Below are 26,000 nucleotides of genomic sequence, written 5' to 3'. Positions count from 1 at the left end.
TACAGATGGCCAAATGGCTCTCTGTTAATTTCTGTCACTGCAAATAGGCAAGGAATGAAAAGGCTACAGTAGGACAACCACTTGTAATGAGCAGCCACTTGCCTACAATCAAAGCTGCATGAAAATGGTATAAAGATTACACCAAAGTTCAGCTAGGCTAGTTAGGTGTATGGATGGACAAGGGAATGGGGCAGGGACCTTTTTACCACTTTTCCTGTCTATTTCCTCAACCTATACACTAATGCTCCTCCCACAATCTATCCACCCTTATTTTTTCCTATTGCATCTTCACTTAACACACCTGCCACTGTACCTTCTTCATGGCTCATTTGAAGTGTGAATCCTGCAGAGGAAGAACCACCAAGCTCTGTGAGGGCCCTGCTGGATATCTACATACATGGAAATTTACATTATAGAAGAAGAGAGAAATGGGAGTCTGCATCACTGCTGTCCTCAGTGAGTCAGAATACAGCAGCCCTTTGCCAGCTGTTAGGGGTATTTTCATTCCAGAATGAAGAAGTGGAAACAGCTAGTGGGATTTAGCAACCAAGCAAGGGGATTTATTTAATCAGTTAAAGAAACTATAAGAGCAGATTCCCAGTCTTTCTCTTTATACTTTTAATAGCTAGGAGGGGGAACAAACTCCTAAATTTGTGTTTAAAAGTTATTGAAATGATTTACTTTTCTGGGTTTAGTTTACTGCAATCCACCCATGGGAGTTGAGGCACCCCAACACCTTGCAAGCCTCCATTTCCATTTCCTCTCCAGAGACACAGAACCACAATAGATGGAGGAGTCCTGGAAGTCATGGTTCCTACCCTCTTATTTTCCTCATGAGCCATCTGGGGCCCAGAGAAATCATCTCAGCTGCTTTTTGACAGGGCCAGGAGTAAACCTCAGGTTTCCCAATTTCCCAGCAAGAACGTTTTCACCAACCATGGGAGCATTGGCAGAGGAGCTCAGTCTCCTCTGGAGCAAAGCTGATGTGCCTAAGCACAACTCTGGTTAAGTTTAGCAACTGGAGATAGCAATCACGTGGCTGGTGCAACAGAATGGAAAGTTCCTTCCATGCTCTTTGTTTTGCCTGGGCCACCTCCAGATGGCACGCCCCTGTGTTTGAACTGACCTGAGAGAAGGCTACTGAGCCAACTCCAACAGGATACTTCAGGGGAACCATGGCCAGCCCTTTCTTCTTCCAGTAATTCTCTGCATTGAATTTTTCCACGGCTGCTCTCCTCATGGAGAAGGAAGACTTGGCCATACATTCTTTCCAACACTGGCTGAGATTCTTGGCATTAATCTCTTGTTTGTAGGGTGTCTGATCTATTTCTTTGTACATATTTATCATTCGAACCTAAGAAAGGAGATTAAAAGTGAGAGGAAATCAGAATATATGGTCTCATCCATGCACCATCTTCCTAGTCCAATTCTGCCCATCCTGTGCGGTCCAAGCTGAGTTCTCCCTGGTTCTTGCTGAATGAAACCTTTCACAAGACACTGAGTTCTCCTCTTCCCCACCTGGAGCATCTATCAACGATGTGAGCACTGACTTGTATGTTTCTATGCTGTTCTTGTGCAAGTTTAAAGGAAGGAATCCTTCCCTTAGATTTCTTTATCTCAACACTATCCAGGTCCACTCAATTCTAGTTGCACTTGTGGGTATCCGTTGAAAGTATCTGGCTAAATGATTTGGTTTATTCAAATGCTGTGTCAAAATAAGACTTACTTCCAAAACAAACAGGAAAGTTTGTCTACATATAACTGACATCTAGGAAGAAGAACAAATTAGAAGACTCTATTCCAAGATATCTGATGAGCTGAGTACAATTCTTTCATCACAGAATTGGCAATGAAGACTTCCCAGCTGAGAACAAAAGATGCCAAGTACCTTACATTCTCAGCTGAGAAAACTCACAGTTGTGGCCAGGCCCCTCTCCAAGCTGACAGGGGCTACTACAGAGACACTTGCCTCATTCTATCCCCCCTAAAACTTTCTCAGATCATTATTAGAGGAAGACTAGGAATTAGTGAGCTGAGCCATTGCAGGGAAAGCAGAGTTTTTAAGAGGTTATTCTCTGGAAGAGGAAGGAAGGTCTTCACATGATTCTCCTTCTTCATGCTACCAAGTATGACAGAACATCAAAGAGAGAAGCTGGGTGGGGGGACAGGAAGGGAGGAACAAGTTCCAGAGACAAGGATGACTCCTATCTGTGGCTATAGAGTCCAACACTGTGAAATCTATAGGGGAAAGTAAGTACATGAATTGGGGACTGGGGCATGGGGCAAAGAGGTGTGGTCACTAGAGGAATGCTAAATGAAGTGCCAAAGAGAGGACAGCACTCACTGGCAGAAGTCACATGGGGAGGGGACATTTGTATTCCCAGATCCTCCTCTTCTTCCTCCCTGCCCCAGTGTCACAGCAAAAGGAACAAGGGAGGGCAGGAAGAGAGCTTACCACATCTCCCCACCCAACTCCACTCTAAGGATCTGAGGGTGGAAGAAGCACCAAGGAGGGAAACATCCTTGATGATGACTGGGCTGAGACTCAAAAATCACCAAAAGAAAATCATGTTAGCCACTGAAATGACAAACTTCATGACAGCTGCTATCACATTAAGGAAAGAAGACTTTGACAGAATTTGGTGGTAGGGATTATATACCTGCTACAGTTTGGATGTGGTTTATCCCCCAAGAGTTCATGTGAAATCTTGGTCCCCAATAATAGTGGTGGTGAGGGGGTGGAAACCATCAGAGATGGAGCCTAGTGGGTTAAGTCATTGAAGGGTGCTGCCCTCTGAAGACATGAAGGTAGTTCTTATGGGATCCTGGTTAGTTGACATGAGAGTGAGTTATTATAAAAGAATGAGCCTGACCCCTGAAGTCAACACCATGCTCTTGAATCTCTAGAACTGTGAGCTAAATAAACCACTGGCATTTTGTGTATCAAAGGAAAATAAACTAATAGAACCCACCAACCAATGGAAAATTCTCACTAAACAGGTAAGAATCTATTGCTTACTCCTCAATGTACCCTGTTTCCTGGATTTTTGAGAAGATATCTGGGTATAGCAAGCATCATTGAACTTTGTTGTCCTGGCTCTATGTTAGCCAGTTGGCTAGGTGACCTCAGGCAAATCATATATCCCTTTGGATCTCAAAAACCTCAAACTGAATGATTCTCAAAGGCCCTCCCACCTCAGATATTCAACACCTTTTATATGCAAGACTAAAACAGTGTTACCTTCTCAGGGGACAAACCGCATTTGGCCGCAACTTCTACAATACAGGACTCGGTGATCAGCGCTGCCTGAGGAAAGCCAAACCCACGCAGAGCTGTGTTGGAGGGAAGGTTGGTTCGGCATGCCCAACCTCGGCAGCGCAGGTTGGCAAACTTGTAAGCATTGTCCATTTTCAGAAGCCCCATTTCTATCACCTAGAGAAATCCAGAGTTGGTGTGATAAGGGCCTTGTCCTTCTGGACCTGTTTGACCATCCTGATATCTCAGACCAAATCAGGCTGGAAACAGCATCCTCTCTTCATATCACATCATACATGCTAAAAATATGCCATGCCCCCAATTAAAATGCATTTTACTGTTAAATTATTCTAAAGAATTTGAATCATTTTCTTTTAAAATTATTATTTTTTTATTTCTAAGTTTTAGAACAAATGTATTATTATTACTTTAAAGAGAGAGAGAGAATTTTTTAATATTTATTTTTTAGTTTTTGGCAGACACAACATCTTTATTTGTATGTGGTGCTGAGGATCAAACCCAGTGCCGCGCGCATGCCAGGCAAGCACGCTACCACTTGAGCCACATCCCCAGCCCCAAATGTATTATTTTTAGGCTTCAAATATTTCCAGAAGCCTTGGAAATGTTCATAGGTCCTAAACCCTGGGGCCTATGCATTCTACAGAAGGCAGTATTCTGGAAAACAGGGAAAATGAGGGGAGGGGGGTTGGCATTTATTCCTCCATCAGGATTAATCCCTCCCTCCACCTCCTGAGAACAATTGGTGAGGTCTGGGGCTAGTTTTGGTAATTAAGACTGGGGGGGTGGGCCCACCAGTGACATTTACTGAGTAGAGGTCAAGGATGCCCACACATCCTCCTTTGTATAGGGCAGCCCCCACAAGCAAAAGTTATCGGTCCAAAATGTCAGTCCGGCCAGAGAGGAGAAAGTTGGTCAATGCTTGCATCTGAAAACAGATCTAAGTATGGAAGGACAGAAATAGCACACATATGGAGATTTAGCCAAGATCTCTGGGCTTACTCTGTGGGTGCCAGTGGGTGACACTAGGCTATCCCTACAACGATGGACTCTATGCTTTTATAATTATATATTATTTAATGATTGAACATTTTTTCTGATATAAATCATATTACATAATACTCTTTGAAAAATGCAAGAAAGATTGCTTTTTAAAACACTTACCCATAATGATTCATCAAGGGAACTGCCCCCGTTGTTATAGTGCTCCATGTCCAGGGCCAAGATTCTGCCATCGTTCATGAATCCAACCTGTGCAGAGAGAGCTGATCTCTGATACTGACACTAGGAATCAAATATCTAAAGTTTTCTTTGTCACTGTGAACTCTCCACATATGGAAAAAAATTTATGATGTAGACTTGGCAATAATTTCTTGGATATAAAAATAGCTCTGTGACCTTGGAAAAGCCATTTACCCTCTTAGACTACTTGTGAAATGGAAATAAATAAAGTAATACATGGAAAATTACAGGCATATAAACAACACACAGCAGACATTCTACATATAAATTATTAATATTACTATTATAAATATTAATATTATCTCTTGTTCTCACAGTACTCTCCATTGGAAAACATTATCTTCTCATAGTTTTAGTCACCACAGTGGTGATAACTTCTATAATTATAATCTAGTCCTTTCAACAAAGTCCCATATTGGTGAAGGACATTTCTGTTTCAATGTCCTATCATCACTTCTTCTCCAACATTTACACAAACCAGCTCATTGTCATTCCAGGTTGGTTCTCCTTCCAACTCGACTCTTTCTTCTAGAAATTTCCAAGTCATGTTTGTGGTTTTATTCTCCACTGTATTTTGCCAAATTTTTCACCAAATCCTATCTTATTTTACAGAATAATGACTCTTAGACTCATCTCTTCTGCCTCTCACTATCATATCAAATGCTTCATGTCTGAATGCATTAGCTGCTTTCTACTGGTCCATCTGCCCATCTTCCTCTCTCAGGCCATCCTGCACTTTCTCATCGTATTACCCTCCCTGATGCACCCATGTTTAGTTATGGCACTTGACTGAGCAAGAATCTATTCAGTCTTCCTGTTTCTTGTGAGAGAGTTTAAACTCCCCTTTTGGAACTTTAGGCCCCTCTTGGTCTTGCATTACCTAATCCAACCCATCTTATTTACACTACCTTCTGGTAATTGCTCTGTGTTTTAATGCACCCCTCCCCTTACCCCTACCCCTATCAAACATGCCATGCTCATTCCACCTCTGCATTATTGGTTCCACCACCTAGTATGCTTTTTTTGGGGTAACTATTCATTCTTGAAGGTCCATTTATGTTTCACCTGTTCTAAGAAGTCTTCTGTACATACTCCAACTTATATTCACCTCTCTTCATAGATTTGCTACATGTACCTCACCTTTTAACCTTCAACTTTTAATGTTTGCATAATGATATCATGTGTGTAAGTTTTATTCCTCTCCTCCTTTCGCCAAAAATAAGCTCTTCAAAACAAAGTTCACTCTAGCAAATTCTTTTGAACTAAACTGAATTCAAAATGTAGCTTAGAGTAAAATAGATTTGTTTGCTAGTTTCTAACAATATGTGTTCAGGGAGACATTTGTAGAGACCATGATACACATTCAACAAATCCTGTGGTCCCCATCCTGTGCACACAGGAAGATGTATTTCCAGCTACCTTTTTAGTTAGGGGGCAAAGTTCTGGCCAAAGACACCAAGGTCCTTGCAAGGTCCACCTCTTACTGACCTGGTGTGAGAAATACCTTCCACATCACTCCATGTGCTTTCTCTTTCCTTATCTACTGCAGAAGACCCTGCAGAGGACTCAGTGTCCTTGGGCAGAGTTATCCAGTAGAACTTTCTGTGATGATGGCCAGGTTCTGTGTCTGTACTATCCCATCCTAACCACGTGTAGCTATTGAGCATTTGAAATAAAGCAAATGCAACTATGGAACGGAATTTTAGTTTAATTTAGTTCACTCAAATGTGAATTTCAGTGGTCATTTAAATGGCCTACTGGCTACCATATTAGACTATGTAATCCAAAGGGATGGTGGTAGCACTACTTGAAAAAAGCTTGAGTCTCTGAATAGTTTTGTGGAACAGAGTCCTCCTTCCTCTACCCCCTGCTGATTACACTGGGCTGTTACTTGACCAAGAAATAGCATAATAAAGGCTTAAACTCCTGAGAGTTTTTAGTTGTTAGAGTAGTTAGCTCACTTTGATAAGTAAAACTACCTCTTTTAAAGCAAAATAATAATTATTTTCTACTATGGAAAGTTTTCTAGGAATTTCTAGAGCATAGTTTTACAAAAATACCCTTGATATGTTAAAAAAAGAGGACTCCATTTGCAAGTAAATGCAATTTCACATAACACCATTGTTATGGAAATTATTCTATTTTTTACCTCTTTTATTGTGTGAGTGAGTAGTTATTAGACCTAATTTCATAGACACATATGCTCACAGGTTTTCTAATTATTCACTGTGTAATGTCCAATGCCAGCTAGTTCTTTCTCAAATTGACATCTTTGAGTGAAACAGAAAAGCTTCATTGAACCAGCCAGTAATTAAACAATCAGCACAAGGTACAGAAAGTTAAATAGACGGGCCATTTGTTAATTTGTTCATTGTTACTCCCCATTAGGGAACAGATAAATGCTGCCTCTGCGTTTCTGTCATGTTCTGTTTGTAGCAAATCCTTCCCTCCACCCATCTTCTGCTCACTTTGTACTTTGCAAAGTATGGGTTTCGGCCTCCAGTTATCAGCATGTCTTCTCCTCGTTCCAGAACACAGCGGACTGCACGACCATGCCTGAAACAGAAAAAAGGCATGAGAGGTAAATTCTTACAAAGAAGGTTATATAGCTCCTAGTGAGACCTTGAGTGGCATTCACACACATCACAAAACACAGAACTCCTACCTTCACTTGGCCTCTGCTGACCTCCAGGAAATGTGGTAGCCTCCCCTCCCTTTGGTGAGAGCATGACACCTGGCATTTGCTACTTGTCGAGGAAGTCTCCAGGGTATTCAAGGGGACATTTCCCTTTGTCATAAAGACCTCTGGCTATAGGTAAAGTCTCAAGGCCACACTTCAATCTGGTTACAAATGGAGGAACACAGGTGGGGTCTGACTGCCAAGTACTCCCAAATAGGACAGGTCTAGAATCAAGGTTTCTGCTTCTGAGTTAAAGGAACTGACCTACATTACTCTGCAAAGGAATTAAGCCTTTTAGATGTGCCTGCTCCAAAGACAATTTCTTGACCAAGAAATAACATAATAAAGGCTTAAACTCCTGCAAGTTTTTAGTTGTTGGAGTAGTTATCCCACTTTGACAAGTAAACTACCTCTTTTAAAGAAAAATAATAATTATTTTCTACTATGGAAAGTTTTCTAGGAATTTTTTATTGGTCAAGAAATAATTGGTATTATTATTATTTTTTTAGATTCTCAAAGGAAAATGACAATATAAATAAATAAACCTAACAAAAGCAAAGTCTGTTTAAATCAATCAAGAAAATATACACCTAAGCATACTTATACACATAACTATACACACTTTAAAAATGTGTGTGTTTGTGTGTGTGTGTGTGAGAGAGAGAGTGTGTGTTTACCTCAAAAGGTCATACACATTCTTCTAAAGGTCTAACAGGTGCTAAGAACAAGTAGCCCCGTTCATTCAGGATCTGTTTCTGTCAACTTTCCAGGTATTCTAATGATTTTCTGTGGCTTTCATTCTTTTTAGTAATTGATTTTTATTTTGGTTCTTATATGGATATAGCTTGACGATACAGACAAAGAAGTTGCCATAAGCTGGCAGCTAATTTGGGTGCTTGTATATCATGTGTGATTTTTAAATAATCTTGGCCTAGATTCTTCCTCATTAATCCTGATACTGAAATTTTCAGTCTGACTTTATTTTTAATATATTCAGAAGATTTTTCTCCACTTACTTGCTGGCAGCAAATGCGGTGATGGCTGCCATTGTGCTGGTTTTGAGAACCTTTCCCCCAAATGCCCCACCGACTCGTCTTACATGACACATGACCTTATTAGCTGGGACCTTCAAGACTGAGGCAACTACATCCTGTAAATGATAACAGATTTCATTAATCTGATCTATCTTCAGCAAGGACTTCATTGTGACCACCACTCACACCCACAACCTTAGCAAAAAGAAACTGTTCCCTGAAACAGGAGTGTGACAGCCACTTTACATTTTGATTCCATCATGTTGTATATGCTACATAAACTGTGTGGCTATGCTAAATGATAAAAAAAAAAAAAAAGCCCAATAACCTTAGCATTCATCCCCAGTTGATCTCAGCAATATTTGGCTACAATGGCATTGCCAAAACTATTATTAAATAATTCTTGCAATAACAATGGATAATTTGGGACTATCAATTTTTTTTGCCTGTTTTCCCCATGAAACACCCAAAGTACCCTTTTCACACTATCCCTAGGGATGTGTTTCCTGAAGCTGTAAGATTTTGTGGCTTTCTGAGCCTCTCCCAGCTTGGATGTTTCCCTGCATTCTGCTGTCTCCACTGAAGCATGCACACTTCTCACCCCATCTGTATTACTGTGAAAGTGGACCCTTTGGTCTTCCCTGGATGCAGGTGCTATTCTTTTTGCTTTGAGGTCTTAGTCTTAACAACTGATTTTGACAGATGGGGTGCCTAAGACAGACGGGCCCAACATCACACAGGGAGTGAAGAGCAGATGGAACTGGAACGGAGTTCATCTGACCCTTTCTTAGTGTTCCAACTTCTGTGAGGCCTCATTCTCCACTGTCCATACTCTGTTTCCTGCTCTTCTGGTAATAGCACTGGCTCTTTTGAACCTGCTGGATCAAGACCCTTTGCTTTCCTTACTTTCACCCTGATGCTTACACCTAACCTCTCCATCTTGCACTCTCCATCCCAGCTCAGAAAGTCATTGTGCCGTTCCTCCTTGCTGGCACGCATGTTGCCAGAGAGAGGGAACACAAGCAACAACTGTTTGCAGAGGATATGAGTAGTGAATAGATGAGTGGCATTTGATCTTGCTGTGAAATGGCATGGAAATGCCCTCTCTTCTCTTACCATCTAGACAAACTTTACTCTGACTATAAATCCAGATTTAAGGCTCTCTCTCTCTCTCTCTCTCTGTGTGTGTGTGTGTGTGTGTGTGAGAGAGAGAGAGAGAGAGAGAGAGAGAGAGAGAGAGAGAGAATGAATATCCTGGGTCATTCTAGCCCTCAACAAACCCCCCTTTCTCTTCATTCCTCCACTCATGTAAATTTTGACTTAACTGATTTAGCACCTTGCTATACTTTTTCCAATATGGCTCCCTAACTGTTTCTTGAGAGTTGGGCACTATAAGCTTGGGAAGATAGGCCTTTCTCTTTTTTCTCAACAGTACTAAGGGCAGAGCAAAAGAGACCTGCTGATTGCATAAATGGTTTAAAAGTAATAGATCTATAAACAAAAAGCATACTTAATAAAACTCAAAAAGTTTGGAAATTACATGGCTCTTAATTCCCTAATATATAGCTACTAATACTGAATATTTCCTTGGTTCCTAAAGAAATGACATTTTTGTGCTTTGTACATTTGATCTTGTGACTTTTTTGACAGACACAATTTAGCTATGCCCCCTTCACATTGGCCCCATATTACCTGTATATATTTGGGACTCTGTGTAGACACATAGACATCTATTTCTTGATCCTCTCCTTTGGGAACAACAAGCATGCTTTGGGTTTCCATATAAAAATGTTCTTGACCTCCAATGTGTATTTCACCTATTAAAGGAAAATTCTTGGAAGTCAAGGAAGCATTCACAAAGAACAGGTAGTGCCCCCCAGCTATATCCTGTTTTTCAGGAACTCCAATGACAGGCAGTTCTGCTGGGGCAGCAGGCTACATAGTGAAGGGTAACAATTAACAATGTTTAGCTTTCTGTACGTCTGCAGAGTTGAAGGAGAGTTCTGAGGAGAAATATGTGGTGTCTGCTGAGCCAGGCCACAGAGCCCTAGGGAAAGATATGTGACTTTCTAGAGTCAAAAACTGATAGCCAGGCAATGTCTAGTTCCAAGGAAAGATGGAGTCGCTATTGTTCTCCCTGTTCCTCCTGTTAAATACACTATGTATAAATCAACACAAGAAGTATGAAAGCTAATTACACAAAATGGAGTCATTTATGTCATTCCCCAAGTGATACAGTGTCAAGAGGCCAATGAGGAGAAAAGCTCAGGTCATAAATGCCTGTCTTGCAAGCTCAACCCAAAACTACAAGGGACTAATTGTAACCCTAACATTGAAAGATTAAAAGTCTAACCTACCAACCACTGACATTTGCCAAAATCAGAACACACCAGCTGCCAGAGACACTGCTGTGCCAGGGGGCTTACCTTTAAACACCCTGTGTAACCTCCTATGTCCTCAGTAAAACCTTAACATTTTCCTTCATCCTCTGACAAACCAGAGGCCACCTCTAGTTGGTGTGCATCTCCCAGACTGCAATTCTACTTCTTGTATTTGATTTCCCAGTAAATCTCTTGCTTGGTGATTTGTTGTTGTTGTTGTTGTTTGTTTTGTTTTGTTTGATTTCAAATTGACAGAAGACTTAAGAGGAGAGAAGATAGACTGACTAGGAACTTTGAGACAAAGTGTAAATAGAGCATTGGATTCAGTGTGTTTTGCAATCATTGTTAATGCTTGCCACATGCATATCAGCCTTGGATCTAGAGAAGCCAGCCATCCAAAAATATCAACGGACAAAGACAGAAAAAAAAAAAAATACCTGCGAAAGTCTGCTATTTTTTTAAGACAAAGGATCAAGAAAAGGGAAGCCTCAGAAGACAAAATGAGACAATAAGCACTCTACCCCAACCAAACACCACAGAAAAATCTGCAGCCTCACCTCTACCTGCAAAGGTAAAGTGGGAAGCCAATCTGTAATGAGGCACCCCAGCCCCTCTGCTGGACTATGTCTGCAGATACATGGGGAACCTGTATTTCCACTCTCTATGGGCAATAACAAGACATCACCCACTTGTTTTCCACCAACAGAGTCAGTTCTAGGAAAATAGAAGATTTAAATAAGATCCAGACGTTATAACATGATATCCAAATGTCCCAGATACAATAAAAAATGGCATATCACTCCAAGAACCTGGAAAACCTCAACTTCAATGAGAAAAGAAAGTCAAAATATGCCAACATAGAAATGATACAGATATCAGGATTATCTGACAATGATTCAATTAGCAATAATGAAAATATAGAAAGTCTTAGCAAAGAAATAGAAGGCATAAAAATGTCAAATGGAAATTTTACAACTAAGAAATAAAACAAGCAAAATTTAAAAAGCTCCTTAGATGGGCTCACCAAGAGACTAGGGAGAACAGAGGAAATGATTATTGAACAAGAATACAGAACAAGAGAAACTGGCCAATCTGAATAACAGGAAAAAACAAACTGGAGAAAAAAGAATAGGGCTTTGAAACCTGTGGGACCAAAACAAAAGATCTGACATTTGGGTCACTGAAGTCAAGTATTTGAAAAAATAATAGCTGAATATCTTCCAAACAGCAAAGGACATAAACCTACAGATCTGAGAAGCCAACTGAACCCTAATTGGATAAATTTAAACAAATTCCATGCCAAGATACATCACAGTTGAACTTTAGAAAACTGAAGAAAAAAAGCGATATAAACAAAAAACCGTCTTGAAAGCGGTGAGAGAAAAATACTACCTCATCTGTAGGGAAAACACACTACCAAAGAAAACAGGTTGGGCTGGGGATGTGGCTCAAGTGGTAGCGCACTTGCCTGGCATGTGCAGGGTGCTGGGTTCGATCCTCAGCACCACATAAAAATAAAATAAAGATGTTGTGTCCACCGAAAACTAAAAAATAAACAGTAAAAGATTTTCTCTCTCTCTCTCTCTTAAAAAAAAAAAGACCACAGGTTTCTCTTGGGCTAGGTTGCACACACCAGTAGTCCCAGCTATTCAGAGGCTAAGGCAGGAGGATCCCAAGTTCAAGGCCAGCTTATGTAACTTAGTAAGACTGTGTCTAAGAATAAAATAATAAAAATGGTTGGAGTGTAGTGCAAGGCCCTGCATTCAATCCTCTGTCCAAAAAATAAAAAATAAAAAACCATAGAGACCAGAGGAAGCGGCACCAAATTTTCTAGCTCTTAAAGGTCTATCAACTTAGAATTCTATTCAGTAAAAATATTCTTCAAGAATTAAATGGAGACCATGTCATTCTCAGCTGAAGGAAAACTAAGAGTTTGTTTACAACTGACCTATCCCAAAATAATGGCTAAAGAAAGTTTTTGGAATAGGTAGGAAATGACTTAAAAAAAAATAAAAGGAAACGGGAATATCTGTAAGGAAGAAACAACTTCAGAAAAAATAAAAATACAGGTGAATATAACTCTCCTCCTGAGTTTTCTAAATTGTGTTTAAAATATAATTGTAGCAATACTTTGTGTGGTTCCCAATGTATGTACAGGAAATATTTAAGACAATTATATTATGAATAGGGAAGAGTAAAGGGATAGAAAGGGAGGTAAGGTTCACACTTAAACTAGCAAAATGTTGATATTATATATAAAATATCACTGACTGTAAATATATGTGATATATAAATATATCATGGTTATTGACATATAGGATATATATCATAGTTATACATATATATTTATACAGAGTTTTCACTAAAAAAGTCTATACAAGGAGATATACTCCAAAATACAGATAAATCAAAATGGAATTCTAAAAGTTGTTCAAATGAGCCCACAGGAAAGCGGGAGGGGGGTGATAAAAATCAGAGGGAAGTGTTGGATGGAAGGTAGAACTTTAAAAAATTTTTAAATGTACCCAATAACAGTGATTTGTAAATTGTTTGAGGAAGATTCCCAAGGAAATATTTTGTATTTCACTCTAGAGTTCCTATCTTATCCAAAATCCGAGTAAAGAAAACCTGAGCACAAAATCTAATGTGTATAGTAAATATCACACACACACACACACACACACACACACACACATACACACAAAGAGAGAACAGCAGAATGAACAGACTGTCTCATTTACATAATATAAACATTAAAATTTCGAGAACTCAGATCTTAACTTCCATTAAAGTTTTTAACAACTTATGAGAACCCACACATAGCCACTAGGCTTGAGTTCAGGGCTTGCAGTAGTACTAGTTTATTTTGTTCAATATTCACTTCATTTAAAATAAACAGAACTGGAACAATATTAGATAGACCTGTTCTTCCTTAAGCCTGTAAAGTTGGCAAAGTTTGTTTTTGATACTAGGGATTGAACCCAGGGGCACTTTACTACTGAGCCACATCCCCAGACTTTTTTATTTTTTATTTTGAAACAAGGTCTCACCAAGTTGCTTAGGGCCTCACTGAGTTGCTGAACCTGACTTTGAACTTGCCATTCTCCTGCCTCAACCTCCCAAGCAACTGAAATTACAAGGATGTGCCGCTGTGCCGAGGAATTAACAAAGCATTAACACCTTGTTTCACTGTCTGCCCATCCCTGCAGCCCCACCCACAGCCCCCTCCCTTCACCCTAGGGTGTTGATCTCAACTCTCTAGGATGGAAACCAACTTGATCAAGTAATCCCTGAGATTCAATTTTATCCCACTATTGGCGTAAGAATGATTTCTCCAGGCACATTTACATTTTCATGAGGTCCTTAAAAACCAAAAAGCCACTAATATGAAAGTGTCTACTGGTACTTTGCCTGACAGCACAGGGTTAGGAAAAGTAATCTCAGTTTCAGGGTCCCTTGTAAATCCCACACCAAAGACACAGGGAAATCCATATGTGAATGAAGTGCCTGTTTTCAAGGGCAACACACACTGAGCCTGTCAGGTGATTTTTAGAAGGCAAAGGAAGGCTTAAATTAGACCTGCTCAAAAGGCTTCCCTGGTTATTTTCTCTCCCCCTATTTTTTTTCAGATAGTTTTACCTTCAAGAATTTGATCAACCACTTTAAATGCTTTATCAATATTTCCATATTCCAGTTTCCTTTCTGTCTTGAAGAAGGAGTTAAGTCGTATAGCATCCTAGAAAGAGAACAGAGAAGGTTGCAAGGCTGCAAGAGATCCAGTCCTAGGGCACTAGCCACACCCTTGGGTGCCAATCAAGGCACTTTCCCACAATCCTATGAGCCTTGAACCAGGGCTGGAGACTCCTCAGTCAATGGAAATCTGAGTGTTAGGTCCAAAGAAACTGAGTATATTTAGAAAAAAAACTGGCACTGAGGCAATCCCAGAATGGAACTAGTATTTTGCAGGCCAATTATTGTCTTCAATCCACAACGTATTTTATGTATCCAGGGCCACATAGCACACTGGTTCAGAAATGCGGCTGCACCCAGAGTTATATCGATTTTCTCCACTTACTAGTTGTTTTACTGTGGACTTTTACTTCCCCTCTATGAGTATCATCTGTAAAATGGAAGTAACAGTTGTGCATATAGGTCCAAGAGGGTTGTGAAATGAAACATGTAAAGGGCTTGTATGGCATATAGTTAAATGTTCAATAAATGCTAGACAAAGACACTAATGATTGAGATCATGGTGGCTTTGCCTGCTGGTCTCGCCCTCCTCCTTTGGGGACATAAGCACTTCATTTGTAGAGAGAAGTGGAGCACCTGGAACCACTAATCCTAGAAGTAAATCTCTATTATCAGCCTTGTCCAGGTGCCACCAATCCACTTACACACTGGCTTCCCTGGTCCCCAGAGAAGGAGTGCAGTGGCACACATAAATAAAAATGTAGCTACAACAGCCTAGGTTGGTTTTTTTGTTACCGAGGATTTTCTTACCTATCCCTGGGAATTTATCTTACTGTGATCCATGTGTTTGTTGGTGAATGGACCATGTGAGTTCCTGCCAGCATGATCCACCATGGATTATCGTTCATCCATGAAATTCCTACCTGCTGGCAGTTGAGGGTTCTCCTAACTCTGCATCTCTCAAGCCATCAGTATCTGTCTGGACCTATCCTGTCCACACACCTTATAGGGATGTTCTTTTGTCATCCTGTCATTTCCTCCACTGAGAAAGTGGGTCCAGGCTGTTGGACAAAGTGTTTGTTGATTGCTATTACAGTTAGCAATGTGACCCTGGGTAACTGTCTTTGAGTTTCCTCATCAGTATGGTCATTGCAGTTGTTTGGCATCATAGGATTGCTGTGAGCATTTAGTGAAATCATGCACAAAACCACCTTAGATCCATGCCCCACACGCAGAGCTCTTCGAAGCTGCCAGCTGATGGAGCTGTGGATAATGATGCTTAAGGAGAAACTCTGGTGGGGAGCACATATTTTTCACATGATCCTCAGCTTCCCCCCCCACCCCGCATCCAAGAGTTTTGATAGAGTTTCCCAATTCAAACTACCAAAACCAGACATAAGCCAGGTTCAACTTTGGTGTTAGTGATAGATAAATTTCTTGTTATCCTATTTTGTTCGATAACATACTTCCTACTGGAATTAATTCACACTCCAGTGCTTTTCTTATTAATTAAAGATTCAGATATTCCAAGTTGAAGAAAGAAGCTACCTTTTATAAACTCCATTTTTTAAAGTTTAAGCTTTTTCAACTTCACTTCTCCTTGCTCTTTTAATAATTTTGAGTCAATTTCCTGAATATTCATTGGTTAGGAAAGTGTTAGCAGGACTTTAATGTGTAGGGAGCCAGGCATAGCTTCCTACTATCAACTTGGATTTAAATACACTCTGATCCAGTTGACTGACCTTGGAGAATTTTATCTCTGACCAAGTGGGAGGTAACTCTTTTCCATAATTCTGATATTCTCTGGCAGACAATCAGGTATCTGCTGGCTGAAGTGGGGATGCAGGGGAGGAGGGTATCTATTTATTTACTGGACTTTCATTTGGCTGGAATGTGGAGAAGGGAAGGGTGGATACTCAGCCACTTGTATTGGGAAAAGAATTACAAAAAAAATTTATGGGGTATTATGTAAATAATTTCTTAAGAAGTAATCCTAACTCAAAAGCAAAATTTGGGGAAAGGAATACATAAAGTAAGTAGGAACAGCAGGCAACATAAGAATGATAGGGCCTGAGAAGGGAATAGAATGTGTGAATTTGAAACTGGCCAGGGACATCTGCAAGGCCTCACTCAAACAAACTTCGGTTTTTATCTTCTTGACATTATTTTATTGTAATTTTAAAATGCTAAGTAAAATTTCCAGAAACAAATGCCATGTTCCTAGGCATAAAGTCTCATGACAGAAAACATCCTCAAGGTCAGGTTCTCATGGTGACACTCACCTTGGCCAAGTCATTTCCTCTTTCCACCTCAGACCATGCTAGTCACCTAGAGAACCATGTGCTCATTATATTATGAGGGTAACACTGTGTTCCCAAGAGTACATGCAGCCTGCATGGACTGAACCTAGTCTACTCAGGAGGTTTCATGCTTTCCTTATTATAAGAAGCAGTGGAATATTCAGAACACTTACCATTTAATGGAGATGGTTCTTACCACCTCTATAGATTTCCAACATCTGTCTAAAATTAGAATAGAAAATGCAACTCTCCAATTTGTTCAAGTTGCCAAAATTCCTGTAGGCATTATATGATCTATTTCCACATTCATTTAAGATATGCATTTAAGAATCTAAAAGTAGTATCTCCCAGATTTGCTTCACAGAAGATCTAATCAGTCCAGATCCTGAGAGGAGGTGAATCAGAGCTACAGGATAGACCCACAGTCTTGGACATTGCTAGCTGTCCATCTAGCATTTTTCTCACCTTCTCCTTTCCAAGCAATGCTCAGATTTCTGTATAGGTTTCCTGCACTCCCTCTATAGCCCATGCATTACCAAGAAATATGACCCACCCTCAGTTTCAGTGTTAACAAACAGCTCCTACATTTATCTGACCAGTCATTAATTCACCATGTGACTCAAGTGGCCTAATTAGGGTTGTCTCAGGATATGTGCCTGGAATGCTGAGACAATAGAGTTCCTTTTGTCACTGAACATGAACACAGAAACCCATGTTTCCCAGCTGCCATCTGTGTGCACAAGGGATGAGCCTATACTCATCCCTTGAGAGGCAAAACTAAATTGGAGAAATTGCTCATACTGATCTAGTTTGAGTTGATAGAGTCCCTGTGTTTTGGAAAGTCACTTTGAATCAGGTTCTACTGTTACTATACCAAAAACATTTTAACTTTTAACTGATATACTTCTGATGTCTGCTCTTCCATTCCCTAAACTGGCACCACCTCAAACTCATTACCTCAATTGTTAGGATCAGCGGCTCCACGTCTTGGTAGACAATCTTTACTTGCTTAGCAGCTCGTCTTGCCTGAATCTCAGTATCTGCAATCACGGCACAGACAAGCTGACCCACACAAAATACCTATGACACAGAAAGACCTTTGTTGTCAAGGAGAGCAGGTATTCATTCATTATCTCCCCCGCCCCCCACAGCACAAGGCTTGATATGCACAATAAAGGACCCCTCTCCATCTGCCCATGCCTATAGAACCTGCTGACTCTAAAGCACTGTACATCTCTGTGCTGTATCATGGGCAGAGGCAGCTGCAGAGGGGGAGGGGCGGTGCGGCCTTGAGCGGACTCAGGCTCTAGCCGAGTCAAGGGGGCTTCTTGAGGGCCAGCTGGCTTATGAGAACCAAGCTATGAATCGCCTGGCTGTTCGACCACATTTAGGGCCAATCTGCAGAAGGAACCTTCTGTTTTCAAAGACAGGGAGAACCAAGAATTTGTAGCTCATCTACAAAAAGGGGTGATTTGGGAAAGAGACTTCTCATGTGATTACACCACACTGCTGGTGAACAAGTCACTGCCTACAAACTGTCCTGGAGCTCAGGCTTCTCAGGAAGACATGTGAAAGACTCAACTGCCAAGATATGACCAAGCACAGAGCATCCCTTCCCTGGGGGGCCGCAGTCAATATCATGTCACCTGCAGATGGGGTAGGTGGACTGGGGAGCTCACACAGGGACCAGGACAGAAAGCTGGATTGGGTGAGAGGAGCAGATAACTAAGGCTCACAACAGGTAAAAATAGTCTGAACTGGGTGATTTGAGTTCTCTCTCCCACCTTATTCTATGGTTCACACTCAAATTTAAACATTCATTTAAAATAATCTACTTTAGACCATTGTGTCTTCCACAGTGAACACAGAAATGTTATCAGAAAAATATGATACCAGGGTTAGAGAGCTTAGTCAGTGATAGAGAAGTTGCCTAGCATGTGTGAAGGCTTGGGTTCAATCTCCAGCAGCGCGCGCACACATACACACACACACACACACACACACACACACTATAGTATTTAAAACATTAGTGTATAGTTGGGTGTGGTGCATTGGGGGCAGAGAAGAGAGAGAAGTGAAACATGTTGATTGTTGAAGCTGGAGGATGCTTCTATGGAGTCTCTATTTTGTGCATGATTACAAAAATGTCTGCAGTGAAAAGATGTTTAAAAGTCATAAAGTGCCATAAATGAGTGTTAGAAAAGGAGTGAGGCCAGCTAGGCAATCCTCCAACATGGCACTACTCTCTACAGATGCTCGGCTTTGCCCCTGTGACCTGGCACATCAATCCCTAAGATGCTCACAGTCTGCATAAGCACACTTCAGAGAGCAGGTTCTAAGGTGCAGCCAGGAAATCCCACTTGTTTAGTTAACATTTATGCACGGACTGTAATTCTCACTGCCCCCTGCCAGTGATATACAACCCTACCTCAGGGGAGTTTCAACCTTGAGTTCAGATTTCTGGTCGTCAAGCTTTCATTTTTATTCACTAAATCTTCCAGAGTAAGGGACTATTTCAAAGGATGAAGCTCTTTTGTGTAACTATTGAACTGAGAAGTCTGAATTAGTTATGCAGAAAACCGGCTAACCACTGTCCTTGCTGTATTTTCTAGTAACTTGACATACAGTAGACCAAGTTAAAGCTTTCAAATGGTAATGGTGTTTTCACTGGGTTTTTTTTTTTTACCTTGTTACACAGAATATGCAGATGGCCCCTCACTCAAGAAATTATATTAGGCAGGGGGAATAGATAAGATATACAAATAAATAAGCTTAATGCAAGAAAAAAAAAAGTGCATTGAAAGTCCACTTCTTAAAGACAGACGTGAAGCTCTCTGAGAGCAGGGACCACATGTCTTGTTCAGCTATGATGATCATATATAATAGATCCTTAAGAAATGACCACTGAATATATGGTAGTGTGACAGAATGAGTCAGAATTAGTTCAGAGAGGGAAGGAGAACTTCTGAATTCAAGGATAAGAAAAGGCTTCAGAGTTACGATACCACTTGAACTCAAACTTAAAATTTGGACATGGTGGGACTGGGGTAATGACAAGAGATTTGCTAGGGGCAGGGATTTGCAAGTAAACCTTGCCATAATCCGCTGTTCATTTATTTTTTCATACTGTGAGCAGCATACTATATAATTATTATAAAATATAAAACACCAAAGTATCTTTCATATAACTAGTAAACTTCTTATGTGGAAATGAATATATTTGAATGCATTCAATATCTACATTATAAGATATATTTATAAGATAAAAATATCTTATTATATTTGATAATAAGCATTCAAGAATATTGAATACTTTTATGACATATCAAATTAGATGGTAGCTTTAAGAAAATATGAAATGCCATGAACTGAGGCACTTCATTTTTCAAACAGAAAGCAAAAGTGAAATACCTCATCTGTCGCCAGCAATGTCTCTGTGGAGAAGGAATTTACATCTTGAAGATGATCTGCAGTCACAATGTCCACTACACCTGGCAGGCTGAGAGCTTCTGATAGATCAATAGACCTAGATGACAACACACACCACAGGCTCCTCAGAGCAGCCACACACCCCACAGATCCTTGAGAATGTGGTTAATTTGAAAATAAGGTATGAGAGAGGTAAAAATATGTTAAAGAACTACTCCCATAATTCTCTGCTAGACAATTAGAAAGAATTTGGGAGACACAGAAGTTATTAATGGAGGGAAAATTTGTAGTAAATACTAAATTTCAATCCCATTGTGTCTCCAGTTTACATTGGACATCACCAACAAATAGCTTACCCTCTTTATACCATTACTCTCCATTAATGTGACTGATTTAGACAAAAAGGCAATCATTAATGCCTTTTGAGTAAGACCACTTACACAATCTTAGCATGAGCTCTTGAACTAGTTACAAAAGTCAAAAACAGTTCCCGGTCCACTGCAGGCATGTCATCACAGTAGATGGCTTCCCCTGTGGCATGCTTAATACCAGACAGATGCATGATGGGACGGCCAATTGGGTCTCTCGGAAGCTGCTTTGGGTCTACATTCTGTTTAATAAATAATCAACATATGATTTTTACATTTTTATAGAGAAAACAAGAATAATCATATTATGTACATTTCCTATAAGAGGGTAACAATATGGTTTACACCCAAACCAGAACACTTCAGGGAATGAAAACAATCACTATTCACAATAACACAAGGAATAATAAGCCTGTTACAATAATTCGATAGGAAAACTGGAATATGTAGCCATCATGTGGTTTTTAGAGTTTTCACTTTTTTGAATATAGATGTCAGACATCTCTAATGGAAATTCTATTTGCATATGCAAATTAATTTAAATCTTTCTTCCTGATAATATAAAGTTATGTTATTTTGCTAATGTTCATGTATTTCTTTAAATTTTATTATCAAATGTATCTTCCTACTTACATATGAACATGATGCATGTAATATTTTGCAAGAATGTGATGATATGGTGACAATCTTTATAGAAAATATTGAGAGTATGTTTTTAACCAGAAGAGCCCCCCCACCACCACCATTTTGAGTGAAGAATTCTAAGAAATAATCAGTAAAACTCTTAATTTAGACAATTTGGATAGACAATGGATTTGAATTTAAGTGATTCATTGGTGTTTGAGTGATTGACTGGTGTTACTCTTTTTTAGAGAGCCATCGAGTAAAATGACTTGCTCCTGGTTCTGTGAGTACCTTAAAGATGTTGCACCAATCAAAACAGAAACTAAGCAACATGACATCTCCCCTGACATTTCAGATACAAGAGCTGTTAGCAGTCCTAGTTGGGTGGGTACTGGGAAGAGAAGTGGAGGTATGAAGAAAAGAGGAGAAGGGGCTACAAGACATGACATAGGCTGAGCTTAGAGACCAGGGTAAAAGCTGTGGCTGAGGAGCTGTCTGGCAAGCAGTATTGGGCAGCCTCTTCCATAACTCAATGTATTTGGTGCTGAGCTGAGGCCAAGTTCCCCAGAGGCTTCCTTGGGGCACACAGTCAGTAGAGTGAGGTGTAGGCAAAGTTAGGGACATCTCCCCTTCCTGTCTCACCCATTACCCCATTCTGCAGTTCACAGGGTCACCCTGAACTGTGGATCAAGAAGGGATTCTTCTTTTGAGATAAACCCATAGCATTGGGCTATAGTATACAGCAGGTGAGAAGAGAGAAGTCACAAACAGAACACATACTGGTTGAAAACCTTGACTGGGAGGAAAAAGAAACTCTACAACCTGACCTATTTCCAACTTAGTATAATTTAAGGCATCTGAGGGAAAGAAAACCTAGATGTTTTTGTACTCAATTACCAGAATGTGCAGTTTGAGAAAGTCTGTTCAGTACACACTGGCAATGAATGAGATGTCTAAGTCCTGTTTCATTTATAGGTACATATTTTCCAGGTTTGAAGTGATTCCTGGTTCAATGAAAATGCCCCAGGGCTCTTGTTCTATGAAAGCCAAGGGAAAGTTGTCTGAGATCCTATGGATCCAACATGTTTCCTTTTCGTGCAGACACCTGGCTTTCTTGTCTTTTTTGAATTTGAATTAACTGAAGAAATCCCATGAGTGGAGGATAGACATGTTTACAATGGAGAACTTTATGTAAAGATAGCTATGAAATATACAATTCCCCCAAAGCCCTCTCCCGCCCACAGGATTAGAGAAGAGTGATCCTCACCTACTGTCCACCCACTGGAGGCACTCAAGGAAAGAAAACTTCAGCTTAAGATAGATCAGAAATTCTCCAGGCAGATAACAGGCCCAGAATATCACAAGGGAAAGAGAGAGTGGTATGCATAATTTGGGAACATGTTGTGGATCATCTAGAAAATGAAAATAACCCAATTGTTTTCAAAATGTAAATAAGAAGTGAAATGTCAACCAAATTTGTGCAGAAATTGGAGTGCTTTTTATAACTGACTTGGCATAAGATGTGTAGAGGATGCACTGAATTTATTTCTATTTTATAAAAATGTACTGTTTTACAATAGAATAAAAGCTGGTCAATAGCATTTATTGTTTTAACATCCATGTTCACTTTACTTAAATGCAAACTTCAATTTGTAGTGACCATAATATACAGCACCAAAAAGGAATACTGGGTCAGTGTTTTTGGTTCTTGTTGAGTTCATCCTGATTCATAAGCTAGAAAGCAGAGAATTATAAAAAAAAAAAAAAAAAAGTAATTTAGGACTGGAACCATGCACTATTTAACCAGTCTATGAATGCAGAGAAATACAGGAAAATGAAAGAAAATTTTACATATGGTGGTTCAGATATGAGCAGGGATTTGAAGAAGCCCCAACACACACCAACTCCACTGATAGAGCTCATTGCTCCCTTCCTATGGCCAGAACTTTCAGTAATTCTCTTCTTCTCCTTTAGGGAACTGAGGTGATGATCAAAAGAAAAAAAATGGGAATGTTTTTCCAAATGGTACAGATAATAGGAATTGATTCCTCTGTAAAATATCCCCCAAAGTGCTGAGTTATCATACTACATTGGGCTCTCAGCTTGCACAACATTTGAGTGAAAAATTATGTTTTTTAAATCCTAAGAGTTTTTTTTTTTTCATTCCCAAAAGTAAAATATTAGGCAATTCATAAGTTTGTACACTAAGAAACACATTCATATGAATCTATAAAGACTCTGGAAACTTTCTATTACTAACACTTTTTTTGGTTTAAAAAAAAAGTATCATAGCATTAAAAAAGTCTTTTGAAAATGTTCTGTGTAAAAGCTACCAAAAGATCGAGGGAGAATTCCAAAATATATCTTTATCTTATTGAGTAACCAAGTATGAAATTATTTTAGCTGAGTTTATAATTTTTTCCTATCAGTTGTGATGAATATACTGAAGAAAGGTGGTGCTGCATGCTGTATGCTGTAGTTTAGGTCTGGAATGTCCCCTAAAGTCCTATGTGATAGAGGTGATTGAGAGGCAGGGGAAACTTGAAGAGAAGGAGCTGAGTAGGAGGTTTTTGGTCATTGGGGGTGCGCCCTTAAAGGGGATGTAGGACACTAGTCTCTTCCTCTTTGTCTTTTTTTGCTGCTTGGATAGGAGTTGAACAGTTTTCCTTGTGTTATGCACTCTACTTTTGCCCCCTGGCACCTGCCAGAGATCTAAATGCAGTGGGTCTGCCTGATCATGAACTGGAACCTCCAAAACTATAAGCCAAAACTTTTCTCTTTTTAAGTTGGTTATTGCAGGTGTTTGTTATAGTAATGGAAAGTTGATAAACACTCTCAAAATGCTTTCAATGCAAATAAATGGATTTGGATAAAAAATGCTCATTATGAGGGCTGAAGTTGCTCTAACAGCATGAATGTTCACACATGTGTGGGAAAGAAATAAGACATAGAAAACCCAAAACCAACTCTCATCTGTGTAGGAGATATACTGCATCCAAACCTTTGTTTTACAATCTATAATAACAACTTCCTTCAATATCATCCACTATGTGAAGATTTTCAATTTTCTCTGGATGGCTTGAATGCCCACTAATTTGTTTCTTGATGAAATGTATTCCATTGCCATAGCAATGTTAGGGTATTTATAAGTTGAAGATTGTGAATACCATATTTTACAGAACACCAGGGAACATGGCAGTTTTCAGCTTTCAAAATATTCACTTCTAATGCTGTTTGGCATATTTGAATTTTTGAACATATTGAACCTAAAACCTCAAGGGGTATACAGCAACTTCAGTGTTTGTTATGACATACTATAAGTTTTATAACTGAATCCAACAACAGATTCACTGAACTGATGTTTTAAAGACACTCTTCCTGTTTTTAACTTAATACAACTCTCAAAGTCAAATTTCTTGATAATAATTTCAAGGAAAAACACATCAGATTGTATCCAGTTTACCAACAGAATGACTTCTGGTGATATTTTTAGGATGTCATGGCAGAAAATTCCATTTGAAAGCTGTGAGTAGCTCTGTTTCCCCATACAGTCAGCCAATACTAAGAAAACTTGAAAATAGTTCTTAGAACTCCTGTGTGATTCAACTCTAAAATGGAACTCACAGAAAAATCACTTGGACAGGTGGAAGGAACTGGGGGAGCAAAGGATCTCCACGTTTGAACAAAACAAATCAGTAGCTCTCATAAAAAGTTGTCATTGAATTTTCACCAACCTCCAAGGACTGTCTTCTGTTCCTCTGGAATAAAACCAGAGCAGCCCACAGTCCTGACATGGAACGCAGCTTTGATTGAGCTTTGACAACCACAAAGCCAAGGGCAGAAAGCACACAGCAAGCTAACAGCTCGTTCAAGTCAGCAGCACAGGCCACAGTACAAAACGTGTGGCCTTGAAAATCGAAACACATTATTCTTTAAAATAACCATTGCTAAATCTGTTTTCAGTAATGATTCTTCCTCATTGGTTTACAATTCTTTTTCTTTTCATGATACTGGGAATTGAACCCAGAGCCCCACACACACTAGGCAAGCTCCCTACCACTGAGCTACAGCTCTGGCCCAGTTCTGGGCTTTTAATTAGTACTCCAGGAGGCTGGGAGTTCACCAGAAGGGGCACTTGGGCTTATGAAGCTTGAGAGTCACTGAGAGACTCTGGGAACCTCCCAGTGTGCTATAGCCCAGACTCTAAGTTTAAAAAGAAAACATAAAAGGCCACTAACCTGGTACTGTAACGTACTCCAGTGATATCTGGAATGAAGATCTTCTAAAGCACTCTCATAGTTGTTTGCTAAGCTAGGATAGTGACCTGGGTCCTGAAAAGGAGAACCATGAGAGATATTTAAATGATCTTGAATGTGCCAAATTGATTTTAGAAGGGAGACTAGTGTTATTCTTAACAAGTATCTTTTTTTTTTTTTTTTTTTGTACTTAGGATTGAACCCAGGGGCATTCAACCACTGAGCCACATCCCCCACCCTTTTTTATATTTTATTTAGAGACAGGGTCTTGCTGAGTTGCTTAAGGCCTCACTAAGTTGCTGAAGCTGGCTTTAAACTCATGATCCTCCTGCCTCAGCCTCCAGAACCTCTTCAATTACAGGCATGTACCACTACCCCCAGCCTTAGCAAGTATTTCTACTCTGAAGTCTAACATTTATTAAGTACTGAACCCTAGAAGTACAAGCAACTCCCTGACTTTAAGGACATGTACCCTAGAAGGTACATATGCTCCCACCTAGTAGAAAGAGCCCAATAAATGTAGTAGGTCACTGGCTTCCACCATCTCTACATTTCTTGTTCTCTACATGCTTTCCTAAATTATTTGAGGACTTACACACCAATATGATAGGAAGCTAAAGAAAAGAAAAGAAAAGAAAATAGAATACTTAAGCCAGGAAAAAGTCAGAACCAAAGCACACAATTGCAAAGATCATGAAACCTTGCCATGTGGGCAGAAAAGG

General features: G+C 39.7%; 1 protein-coding gene across 2 annotated transcripts in view; it reads right to left on the bottom strand.

Moving 5' to 3' along the window:
* Aox1 (aldehyde oxidase 1) overlaps window positions 1–26,000 on the bottom strand; it is a 69,334-nt gene that overhangs the window by 16,949 nt on the left and 26,385 nt on the right. Inside the window, exons 16-26 of one of the 2 annotated variants that reach the window (XM_015481208.2) lie at window positions 25,261–25,353; window positions 20,471–20,640; window positions 20,013–20,127; window positions 17,559–17,681; window positions 14,251–14,347; window positions 9,923–10,047; window positions 8,213–8,346; window positions 6,985–7,072; window positions 4,439–4,525; window positions 3,242–3,433; window positions 1,127–1,354 (exon numbers count right to left, since the gene is read on the bottom strand). In XM_015481208.2, coding sequence (XP_015336694.1) covers window positions 1,127–1,354; window positions 3,242–3,433; window positions 4,439–4,525; window positions 6,985–7,072; window positions 8,213–8,346; window positions 9,923–10,047; window positions 14,251–14,347; window positions 17,559–17,681; window positions 20,013–20,127; window positions 20,471–20,640; window positions 25,261–25,353 — 1,452 coding nt within the window. The remainder of the gene's footprint in view (window positions 1–1,126; window positions 1,355–3,241; window positions 3,434–4,438; window positions 4,526–6,984; window positions 7,073–8,212; window positions 8,347–9,922; window positions 10,048–14,250; window positions 14,348–17,558; window positions 17,682–20,012; window positions 20,128–20,470; window positions 20,641–25,260; window positions 25,354–26,000) is intronic. The other variant, XM_015481209.2, reaches the window with a different exon arrangement.

The sequence above is a fragment of the Marmota marmota genome, unplaced genomic scaffold (assembly GCF_001458135.2).
Source record: "Marmota marmota marmota unplaced genomic scaffold, marMar, whole genome shotgun sequence".
NCBI lineage: Eukaryota > Metazoa > Chordata > Mammalia > Rodentia > Sciuridae > Marmota > Marmota marmota.
The sequence above is the reverse complement of the archived record's forward strand: the minus strand, read 5'-3'. Positions and strand labels throughout refer to the sequence as shown.